We start from the raw sequence: 12,593 nt of genomic DNA on the forward strand, positions 1-12,593 counted from the left end.
TCACAGTAAAAATATTCTCCAAGTTCTGTGGTGGTTAAAGAAACACGGACAGAATTCTCACTCTGTCTTGAGAGGAGGCCCCAAAGGCAGGAGGAGACCTTCAGAGAACAACCAGCAGCCTTCCGCCATTTGACGCTAATACTCAGGTCTGGGAAAATTTTATGAAGGTCTCCTATAAGGTTACGTTGTGAAAAAGGCACACTAACCAATAAGGGTTAGTTTCTTTTCACAGGGGCAAAATTCCAGTTTGCCAATGCTGCTGCTTCTAGTTAAGGTGTTTTTTTAAGAGATGAAACCACAGAATTTGCTTCTTTAAGGAATCAGGGCTGTGAAGACTTACTAAATGGACTTAGATATTCTGTGTAATATAATATTCGATAAAACACACATGAACAGTATCATTCCACAGGAAGCAGAAGTGTGATTTCAGAAACTGGGGGGAAAATACCTAACCTCACTTCCATCTTCCCTTCCTTCCTAGAGCTAATGACGGTCCTTCCAGGGTCCATGTTTTCATACAATTTTCAGAATTTGGGGCTTTTATGTATTTATAGAGACAGAATGATGTATTCATTTAAACTTTAAAATCAATATGTATGCATATTTATGCAGTTTGTCTTTATCTTCATTTATTGTATGTTTTCCATACAACTGGATTCTTGGATCGAATTGGCTCATTTTAACAGGTCAGGTAGCGGTCCTCTACACAAATATATCAGAAGTTACTCACTGTAGGTTTATGGACTATAATCAATGCTATAGGTAACACATAGCTACTGTCTCACTGTGAGTGTCTGCACTGTAAATCTCTAGACAATCATTGGTATCTGGGAATTTAAACATTATCACATTGATCAGACATAGTCAAGTTGCTATTCAAAGAGAAATAACCAAAACACTTTCCCATCAGCAATATATGTGTTTCCCTTTCCTTATTTTCTTGCCAATACTTGACATTAGAAATTTTGATTTGGTCATTTTGATGGCTATGAAATATGCCTAATTCAATTTTAATACTAACAAGATGAAGCATTTTTATGTATGTAAGTGGTGATTCCTCCATCTTCCTATATGAATTGCCATTCATATTCCTTATTCACGTTTGTATTTTCTTACTCCGAATGTTTCTAGAAATTCTCTATATATTATGGTTACAGTTTGGATATGAGGTGTCCCCAAAAGCTCCTGTGTTAATGCAGGAATATTCCGAGGTGAGATGATTGGCGAGAGCTCTAATGGAATGGGTCCGTCCTAGTTTAAATGGGTGGTAACTCTAGGCAGGTGGGGCATGGCTGCAGAAGGTTGGTCGTTGGAGTTGTGCCCTGGAAGGATTGATCGTCCCTTTGCCCCTTCCTCTCTGCTTCATTTTTTGTTTCCATGCTGGCATGAATGGAGCAGCACTCCTCCACCAAGCCCTTCCGCCATGATTTCTCAGGCCCAGGGCAATGGAGCCGGCACACCAGAGACTAAGCCTCTGAAACCATGAGCCAGCATAAACATTCCCCCTCTAAGTTGTTCTTGCCAGGTATTTTGGACACAGCAGCAAAAAGCTGACTAACATAGTTATGGATCATAAATAATCCAAATATATTCTTTATATATTATGGATCTTTTTGTCAGTTATGTGAGTTGTAAATACAGTGTTTCCTCGGTTTGCATTTTATTTTGCTCATAGTGCCTTTTTTCATTTAGATTTTTGTAGTTTTAATGGAATCCAACTTACAATTTTTTTTTCTTTATATATCTTACTTTAGGGCTGATGTCTAAAAAAGCACAACTACTCTGGGGTCAAATATAAATGCTTACATGGATTAAAAGTGGCTCAAAGTTTGCTTTTCTTATCCAGATCTTTAATTTACCTGAAATTATTTTAGAGGGTGCCATGGGGTGGGGAGCTCAGATGGATTATTACACTGAAGCAGTGGGAGCCCCCAGCATAGTATCGCTGATCCCCCGCCTCTGGGCTGATGGGCGGCGCTGCTTCAATTCTGCACACATGTGACCCAGGGTCACTGCACCAGCGCCCCGTTGCTGTCATTACTGTGGTTTGCTTACTTTCCTCCTCCATGTTTTTGTTCTTGCTCAACCTTCCTGGAGGCTTTTGGACTTAATTTTCTTCTAGAACCAGCTTTTGTATTCTTGAACCTGATAGAAACTATTGAAGTTTCTATATCATTAATTTCTGTCAAAATCTTGATGACCTTGTTTTTCTTACTCTTCAGTTTTACCTTGTAGTTACTATAATTTGTTGATTTAGATACTTGACATATGAATATTTAAACTTTGACTTTTTCTCTAATTATACACTTACAGTGATAAATTTCTCTCTACTGTTTTATCTACACCTTGTTTTTTTTTTTTTTTTTTGGTGCTGGGGATTGAACACAGGGGTACTTAACCACTGAGCCACATCCCCAACCCTTTTTATTTATTATTTTGAGACAGAGTCTCACTATGTTTCTCAAGGTCTCACTAAGTTACTGAGGCTGGCTTTGAACTTGTGATCCTCCTGTCTCAGTCTCCTGAGCTGCTGGGATTACAGGTATATGCCACCATTCCCAGCTCTTGAATGTTTTTAGATATTTAAAGTAATTTATCTCTAAATGTTTTGTGGTTTTGTACTATGATTTCTTCTATAACTCATAAATAATTTGGGATGATGTCCTAGTAGTTCTAAATTATGAGGGTTCTTTTTTTAAACTATTTTTTCTGTGACAGAGAACATATACTATACATTATATGTTTTTTGGTAATTATTGGTAACTGGACATCTAAAGTTTTCATTTTGTATTTGAAAATAATGTATATTCTCAAATTTGGGAGATCAAGGCTCTTTTTATTTTCATCAAGTAAAATATTTTTAATTGTGTCAAATCTTATGTCCTTTCATTTATCTGATTTATGAGTTTCCTAGAGAACTATGTTAATAACTTTTATTATGCTTTTGGATTTGGTAGCTTCTTTTGAATTTGGTTAGCTTTTGCTTTATATATTTTTAGATGCAAGAATTCTATATCTTTCTGATAATTAGTTTTTTGCCATTATTAATTATCCCCCTTATTTCTAATCATGGTATTTGTTTTAAGTGATTTTTTTTTCTGATATTGGTATTGCTAAACCACTTTTCTCATTAATTGAAAACAAATACTTGTTCTCTAGACAAACATAGATTTCATTATTCTTTTGTTGATCAAAACAACTAATTTTTTGAAAAGTGAAATTTCAAAGGCATCCAAAAGAATAATAAACAGGGAATTCTCATCTGCCCATTAATACATAAGAATCTCTGAAAGTTTGTTATTGTCAATAAAAGTGTATTAAATGCATGGTCTCATGGTAAGGAAATCAGAAATAAAGGCATGTTATTGGAATACATGTGGAGCATTGTAAAGACACTACCATTTTCTATTTTTACACAATTCCAAACTCTAAAAATACTGCCTATTTATATTCCTTTGGTATGAGCTTTAAGATGTGTGTTCCCGAAGGTGGAAATTTCTGTGTTTAGAGTTCAGTTTAGTTTGCTAGGTCTTCAGGGACCAGTGTTGTCTACCACCCAGTACATGCACAAATAAATCTGATGAATGAATAATAAATGAGTAAATGTTGTTCTATAAGCACTTAGGTGCTAATTTCTAAAAATCTTGCAGGAAAGGTTCACATAAATTATAAGTTTCTATATTAAGGTTACTAGCGAAGTTTGTAATGTCCAGTAAAATGGCTTCTTCTCAGATTCCTCTTTCCCTCAGCACCTCTTTGGGCTGATGTACCACTCCCCCAGAGACAGAACATAAAGAACAGCAGTGGAAGTGGACCTGCTGGTAATTCTGCTTGTGTGGCCATTTCTCAGTTTCTCAAGTTCAAGACTTATATTAATTATACATGTGTTTTCCGTTACTGAATATCTTATGTTGTTCCATTTACATTGCTGAATTGTGAGCTGCCACAGAATTCAATTCTCTCGTAGTCAGGAGCCTGCTCAGAGCTCATGTGTTGTTCGGAGCTGTTGGTGCCTACACTCTTCGCTAATGGACTGATTCACTTCTGCTCACATTCTGGAATTCCCAGTGTCTGCTCCACCACATGGCTGAAAGAGATCCTCCTTCTTCTTTATGCTTGGTATCAAACTATGAATGCACCATAGGGCTTAGAGAAACTCAACATGTTAGAAAGTAAGACAGAGGGGCCAGGTGACCTGATCACTACTGTTCTTTCTAACTTTATGATTCCATGTTTCTTTAGGTGAAATAACATTGGGACCCAAAGGAGGGATTTTCAAATGGCACCCTTTGAAAGCCTGAATGAAGGGACATACTCACTAAGCACACATCAAAGGTAGCAATTGACTGAGTAAGCGGTTCCCTGCGTATTAAGCCTGGGGACACTGAATGATTGAGTCCTAGGTGCAGCTACACAAACCAAAGACCTCTAATGTGAATGCGAGAGAACCAGTCCTAGCCATGGATGACATCGAACAGCACGGAGCTGTGCAGACAAATCTAGCTTTGGGGGACAGGTTTTACACTTTTGCCTTTGAAGAATCACAGACTCTGTAGTAATGGGCACAAAATCTGACTTCTGGTCCCAATTTTCTGCTCTCTATAAATCCCAAAGTTATTGGTTTTTCTTCTACCATGCATGGGAGTTGTGAGAACTGACAGTGGCACATATGAAATCTCAGTATAGATGAAGGGCTCAACAATGAGTGTATTTTGATTATTGTGATTCCAAAAATTGTTTTTCCATAATGGAAAGCTCATCAGCCATGCTCAGAAGAACAAGCACTTCTCCTCCGAGCACTAATGGAATGTTCTTCCCAACTCATTTATTGATAGGAAACTACATTGTACATTGCTGTTTTCCCATTTGTGAGTCTTGTACTGATCATCAGAGCTGTTGAGAACTCAGCACGTTACCTGGGGTTTGTGAAGTATGTAAAGTTTACATGAAATTAGAAAGTCTTCTTTTTGTTCTTTGAAGTAGAATTTAAAAATTTGTATGGCACCTCCCTAGCCCATCAGAATTCCAAGTCCGCCTACTGAGTGACAAAGGAGACTGCAGTTTACATTTTGTGAAATGATATTACCTGCAATCAGCTCCCCACTTTCAGTTACTGTATTTTAATAACTTGCTGTACATTCTTTCAATCCAAACAATAGGAGATGCGCTTCTCAGTTGTGGGGGAATTAATGACACTGTTGCCAAGAGAGTAAATTTAGCAAGAGAATTGTACTTCTAAATAATGTGCCTGAAACGCAGCGATGAGGTACTTTGTAAAATAGTTATACAGATTATTTCCACCAGTCACATTACAGTTTAATGCTACTTCATGCTGTTTGAGGGGGAAAAAAAATAGTTCAAAGTGGGGGGCAAGTAAAGAATAAAGCCTGTGGTAGTCAACCAAAGATTCTTACCTTGTTTTCATTAAAATTAGCAATAACTACTCCAACAAAAAGTGTCAGTCCAATCATGCAACCCAGGAAAACAAAAACATGAATATAGATTCCATGGATCTGCATAAATGAAAAATATGGTTATTCATCAAAGCAAATCAAAGCCGCTCTGGAAATGTTCAAAAGATTTGATGTGCTTGCTCACCGGCCCCACGCGATGAATAATAACGTCCCTCACTTCTACCCAGCCTTTCAAGGAGAGAACTTCAAACAATGCCAGCATAGCATTCCCCACATTGTCGAAATTAAAGTTCCGAGGATTTGCCCTGCAATTCAGAAAGAGGAACAGTTCTGTAAAATTCCAAGGAGAAAGGGGCATTTTACAGCAAATGCCTATAACTCTTTCTAATCCTGGGTATAGAGTATCTTCAGCCTTGAGGAAGATTGGGGTACCTGAGATTCGTTGGCTGTCCTGTGTGTTGTTATGTGTTAACAACTTATTAGATTCATCAGCTGGCCTCAATTTCAAGCAAAGGACACAGCTGCTCTAGATCCAGCCCGAGGTTCTGAAGACCCTGCTGCCTGTTCTGACAACACGGAGGAACTTGCTGAAAATGAGATTTTATAGATTTGCACAAAGGGGCATCGGACTCTGGATATGAATTTTGAGAGTTTTATCATTGAAAATTCTAAAGGCATAAATTACAATTGTCTCTATTAAAAGAAAGCATAAGAAGAGCAGAATTTGGTTACTTAATTTCACTTTGTGCCTTAACATACTGAGGCTTTGAGGGGCTGCTGATTCCATAGGCTGAGGGTTGTAGGTATGCGTCAAGTTACTCCCTCCTGGTTGGATTTTTCCTCTCATTAACTCTGAGAAGTCTCAGTAGACCTTCTCGTGATGCCCAATTCACAGTTTGCGCTCTATACCTGCAGTGGATTCCTAATTCCCAAAACACTTGGGCCACATTATTATTTATTTTGTTTGGGGGATGGGCTATCTCCTTCCTTGTTTTTTGACACAGTCATACTTTTTTCCTTCTCAATTAATAAGTGATCCCTTTTACTATATTGCATCTTCTTTCATTATTGTGGGTTTAGCTAACTTTTGTTGTGGTTATAAACAGAAAAAGAACTTTAATTTTTTCCTTTTCTTTCTTATTAGAGGATATTTTAAATAAAGGTTTCAACAACTGCACACTTGAAAACCAGGCACTATCACTACCCTTGCTGAATCTGAATTTGACGATAAATTGGCTCTGGACTGCTGAGTTGGGAAGGTCTCCTGGAGGCTATCTACATCATAATTTTAATTACTTTCCCTACTTTTTCATTTATCAGAATTGAACCCTCATGAAAGGCATACTCTGAGGAGAATCTGGCTCAGATTTTGTGACAATTCTTTGTTTTTTAAATTATAGAAACAGTCATGAGATTTACCTTTATAAGTTTTTTTTTTTTTTTTTTTTTAGAATACTGAATAGATGAATATCTAGTAAGAAAGCATAAAATGAAAGTGACTTGCTCTTTTAGGGTTTAAGGATGATTGACAGAGATGTTTTCTATATAGTGCAAAAGCTTCTCTAAGAAATTTACATTTTGGACTTCTGATTTATATTTTCTTCTGCATGAAAGTACAAATAAATTCTTTAGAATTTTTCCAACAACCTTACTTGGGGTGGTGGTGGGGTTTCAATTAAATTCCAGGTCTTTTATAGTAGACAGCAGTTGTAAGGATTCTATAGATGCTGCAGTTTGCTTGAATAAGGACTTTTTAAAACCAAGTGAGCCAGTTCTCAGATCTGATGTTGAACTTTCTTACTCATCCATTTCCTTTATGTAAAAAGTGCTTTTTCAGCTAAATTTGCAGCAACTTAAACACTTTCATGTCCCATATACTTTAGAAGTTAGAATATGTTGAAAATACACTTTAAGGCTAAACCATGAAAAATAAAATGTAGTATTATAGGCTTAAATAATTGAAAGGATTTATCATATTTTAAAAAACAAGACTTCTTCAGTTTTAATTATATGACTGTTTATTTGTGCTTTGTTTAAGCTAGCAAAATTGGAAAGGTGCGCTCACCTACAATACCTAGAGAGATTAAATAGATCCCAACCCTATTCCTTATTGTTATCTTCCCTGTTTCCCTTCCTTGAATTGGAAGACTGCTTAAATATCATCTTTTCTGTTATTTTTAAAAAGATCATGATCTTGCCTATACAATTAAAAAACTACTAAGACATTGGTTCTGACCTCATAGTCTGGTCGATCTTTGGATTTCCCAGGGGAAAGTGATCCAAGGCCCCTAAACCACAATAAAGGGAGCCAGTCACTCCTCCTCTGGAGAAGATGGGGCACATGGGGAAGGCGATCCAGCCCCTGCCTCTGGATACGGAAACCCAGGGAACAACACTTTCCAAAATGGTATCCCGTGTCGCCTGCCTTCTAGCCATCTTTCCTAAAGAAATCAGAAACTTTTTGTGCTTTTAAGAATGCTCCAACTCTCCTTTTGCCTTGAGCTTTGGCAGCAGAGCTTCTTCCACTGGAAACTCCTGAACTTGGCCTCATCCTTCCTTCCCACCTGCCCTTTGTTGTCTTTCTTTCCTCGGCCTATTTCCAACTGTTGTCCTTTAAAAGTTAGCCAATGCGGGCTGGGGGCATAGCCGAGTGGTAACGAGTTTGCCTAGCATGTAGGAGGCCTTGGATTCAACCTCCAATACTGCCCACAAAGAAAGTTACCAGTACTTCTCCTCTCTGCCTGGTCCTTCATACTCTGGGTTAAGAGCTTCTCCCGCGTGAGTACAATTCCCAGCACTTTTTGTCTTTCTGCAGGTATCAGAGGCTGATACTCCATGAAATTAAGTAACCCAAGTCTTGAGAACCCTCCCTGCACACAGTTCTGTTCTCCACTAGATTTCAAGCTTGTAAGGGGTGAGAGCTGTAACTGATCCGTAGCTGAATCCGTGGCAAGTGGAAAGCCTGGTGGATTCTAGCACTCCGTAAGTACATTATCACAGAACTGAACACTTTGTTGTTTTTGTTCTCATTCAGGCCATTTTCCTGTATACTGACCTCTTCCTAAAATAAAACACACAGTATTTATAATAGAAGATGTGTTTAATCCTTCTTACTGAGGCAATTTTTATCTCATCAAGTCTGATTCAGAGGAAAATGAACTTATTCATCTGAAGAGAAAATATAGAAACCAGACCATCTCCTGAATTAGACTGTGCATATTTATGTCCTAATTATAATTACCTAAGCATTCCTCTATGGCTATTCCCAGATATGTCATTTTCTTAATCATAATTTAGCCAATATAAAGATTATAAAAATATTTTTTAGCTTCTAACTCTAGATTGGATTATCTAAAAAGAAAAAAAGTTCATGGTTACACTTGACATATTTTTAGGGCAAAGATTTTTATTTCATTAGAACTAATCCAAATCATAATATATCAGAAAAATGGACAAAAGCAATTGTGATGATGTTTGAGGGAAGTGCCTCTATTTGTTTATGCTTTTAAAACGTCATTGAACTTGAAACCACTAATAATAAATTACATAAAATATTGCATTTTGGTTAAATTTGATTTTTCAGATACTTGTAACTGGTTTTATGGGACAGACTGAATGCCACAGGGTATAACTTGGGGCAGGTTTTGCTTTTCTCTGAACACTGCCTTGTGGTGCGTTTCAGCTTCTCTCTTGACATCTTGGAGGGTCCAAAGTTTTTGGTCACTTTCGGCCATAAGACCAGTCATTTTTTAAGATGACCTTAAAGGATCGCAGTCCTTCTCCTTTGGTGTAGTTTTCAAATACAAAGTAACCAACCTGGAGACCACATCCCAACCACCTCCTTTCTTGAGCTTCCACCTCTAGAGCTCTGCCCTAACCCCCTAGGACCAGCTGCTAGGGACAGCCCCTCTGTCTTGGAGCCTACAGAAATGATTTAAGCTAGCCAGTCCAAGTCTCCTGCCTGGCCTCCCTCTTCCCCACCATGAAACCCTGGTTCAGGCCTTCTGTAGTTCTCCTTCTGCCTTGTGACCAACCCTGGCACTCCCCGGTCCCCCATGGTGTGGCCTGCTCCCTCCTCTTGGAACTGTAAGAACCTCCCTTTCAATGGCAGCTGTTGCCTGGTCTGTTGGTCTACTCCAGTTTCCTATGAATGCACAGTAGTTTATAACAAGAGCAACCGTTGCACCTTCCCTGCTGGGAGGGCCCGGTCTCCAGGCGTCCTGGTCTGCTCTTGCACACAGGCCTCTTTGGATGGGGATGCCCTCTGCAGCAGGGTTCCTTTCAAGGTGGCTCAGACCTAGTGGCCTAGGCGACCACTATGTGGTCCTCCAGGAAGACTAGATAACCCTCCTCTGCCAGGAGGTGAAGAGCAGCTCGCCCACGGAACCTCCCCCTGCCTGGCCAAGCTCTGGTATGAATGTCCTCCTCAGGACCTCCCTCAGCCAGGGACGGGAGCACCTGGACCTTTCCCCAGGGTCAAGGGTGGGAACGCCACAGTGCTCTACCTTGACCTCATATACTCCCATGATGTCCTCCATGAAAGCAGAGTTTTCTGTCACATAGACTAATGCTGGGTGATGGAGTGAGAAACGTCTTGGTCTTTTCTGCTGGATGGGTCTAGTCGCTCTCTTTAGAACATAAGAATGCTTCATCCCCCGTTTGGCCTCAGCTGGGAGGTTTTAGTCCAAATCCCAAAACAGCAAGGAAAAGAATCCCCATTTTATGTCCTGATATACATAAGTTACTTACGGTCTGACAAACTTTTATCTCACCAAATATGCTTTCTATGCTTTATTTTTTTTATTTTAATGCAAATTAGACTGCACACACTGGAATAAGGAGATCCCTGTGGGTTATATTCCTCTCTATTCCTGCTCAAGCCCCACACATCCAAAATGAATCTCTTTTTTCCCACACTTTTTGGGTACTTAAAAAATAAACCCCAATATAAATTATATTGAATTGTTTATAAATGTGGATTTCATAGTAGAGAAGTGCCACAGTGAGGTAACAATGAGTCCCAGGCTACAGCTGGATGAAGTGCCGTTCCTCTTAAAGAGCTTTGACGTTGAGAGCACATCAGCATGATAGGATCAGAGTTCCTGTGGTTCACTCCTTATTCTAAGACGTTAAGAAAAAGAAATTTAAAAAAATTAAGGGGACAAATGAAGTTAATGGAACACTCGGCTCATCAATGAGGCAGAGGGACTACATGCACAGTCATCAGTAAGATGGCGGAGAAAGAAGACACTCAGTACTTCCTGAAGGTGCTTGTTACTTCCAGCTTTGATGTAAATACTTTGAAAACTCATTTTGAAGAAAAAAAATTTTAAAGAGAGAATTAGATATAATTAACTTTGTTACTGATTATTCCTCTCCGGTGTTTCAATCACAGAAATCCACCAGTATAAGTGGGTTTTAAAATTGAAATGGCTTTATGATTTAGGGTTCTCACCAGTGTTATAAGGACATCAGATCTTCCCTTAAAGATTTAAACTTGGAATGAATTCACATTCGATGTGATAGAAAAATCTTTGTTTTGAAGCCTCATTAACTTTGAAAACCATTTGAATTCAGATACGTACTTTTAAAGTGTTGGGAAAATAGTAAGGTGGTATTTGATGAGTTTTCATTATTTCAAAGTCTCTAGCAGAGTGACTTTTAGTTTCATGGCATATTTTACAGTTTTAAGTCCTCATACCAAGAAACATTAGTCAGCTTCAAGATATTTTTTCTGATATGCTTACCAAACACGGGGCACCCAGAATCCAGGTTTTTTCTCTCCAGGTCTCAATTTTAAATTTAAGTTCTTGGACACGCTTACATTGATTCTGAATATGCCGTTACAATCCTCCTAGAGTAGGAAAAACAAAGGAGGTAGGGAGCCTGGTGAGACAGAGAACTCAGAGAAGGTGAGAGACAGGAAACGTTTTCGTACATAAGGCAGCAAAGGTCTCTATCCAATAGCAGCGATGAGGACAGCTGTCCAGAAAACAGTGACAAAGACCACGGAGACAGGCAGGGGAAGGAGGTGCTGGAAATACTACCAAGTGGGCAAAGGGCCAGAACAGACATTTCTCCCAGGAAGATCTACAAAGGGCCGATAAGCAGAAAAAGGTGCTCAGCACCATCAGCCATCAGGGACGTGCAAGTCAAGGCCAACATGAGATGCCTTTCCACAGGCACTGAGAAGCCATCATAAAAAGTCAAATAGGGCTGGGGTTGTGGCTCAGCGGTAGAGCGCTCGCCTAGCATGCACGAGGCCCTGGGTTCGATCCTCAGCACCACATAAAAATAAATAAACAAAATAAAGGTATTGTGTCTAACCAAAAAATAAATATTTAAAAACAAATAAATAAAATAGTCAAAAAGCAGCCAGCCCTGGAAGGGTTGTGGAGAAACGGGAGTCCCAGACCTGGAACCCCATACACCAGCGAGGAGAGAGGCAGAATGGCGTAACCCCTTTGGAGAACAGTCTGGCAGTTCCTCAAACATCTAAGCATGGAGTTACCACATGCCCATGCCATGGTTTGGACATGGTTTGACTATGTTTCCTAGTGTCATGTGCTGGTAGCTTGGCCCACGGATGTAGGAGGTGGCAGAATCTTTTTAAGAGTGAGCCCAGTGGGGGTGATTTGGTTAGTGGGGGTGCTTCTCTTAGAAATGTCCTAAGAGAGGTGACTTTCTTAGAGTCCCTGGTATTTGAGTTCCTATATCACTGTGTGATCCCTCCCTCTTGCTCTTACGCCCAAAATGATGCCATCTGCCATCAAGTAAAATATAGCCAAGGGGGTCTCTTTACTGGAAGTTGAACAGATGGGGCCACGCAATCTTGGACTTTCAGCCACAAAAACTGTAAGTTAAACATACCCCTTTTCATTACAAAATACCCAGCCTCAGGTATTTTGTTATAGCAATGGAAATAATAAGACTATTACACCATATAACTTAATGATTCTACTCCTAGGTATTTATCTATCCAAGAGACATGATAAATGTATGTCAACAAAGAAACTTGTACCTGAATGTTAAATTGGAAATACTCATAATAGTTAAATGGTGGAACCAACTCAAACGTCTATCATTGGAAAAATAGATAAACAAAATGGTATATTCAAACCATGGAATATTATGTAGCCACAGAAAGGGCTAAAGTACTGACTGGCACATGCGACATAT

General features: G+C 39.1%; 1 protein-coding gene across 2 annotated transcripts in view; it reads right to left on the reverse strand.

Annotated features, from left to right (window-relative positions):
* Nucleotides 1-12,593, reverse strand: part of Nalcn (sodium leak channel, non-selective) — a 288,482-nt gene that overhangs the window by 20,377 nt on the left and 255,512 nt on the right. For both annotated transcript variants that reach the window (XM_076872192.1, XM_076872191.1), the window contains 3 exons: nt 11,162-11,268; nt 5,599-5,719; nt 5,415-5,513 (listed from right to left, as the gene is read on the reverse strand). In XM_076872192.1, the coding sequence (XP_076728307.1) occupies nt 5,415-5,513; nt 5,599-5,719; nt 11,162-11,268 (327 nt within the window). The remainder of the gene's footprint in view (nt 1-5,414; nt 5,514-5,598; nt 5,720-11,161; nt 11,269-12,593) is intronic.

This window comes from Callospermophilus lateralis, chromosome 12 (assembly GCF_048772815.1).
Source record: "Callospermophilus lateralis isolate mCalLat2 chromosome 12, mCalLat2.hap1, whole genome shotgun sequence".
Classification (NCBI taxonomy): Eukaryota; Metazoa; Chordata; class Mammalia; order Rodentia; family Sciuridae; genus Callospermophilus; species Callospermophilus lateralis.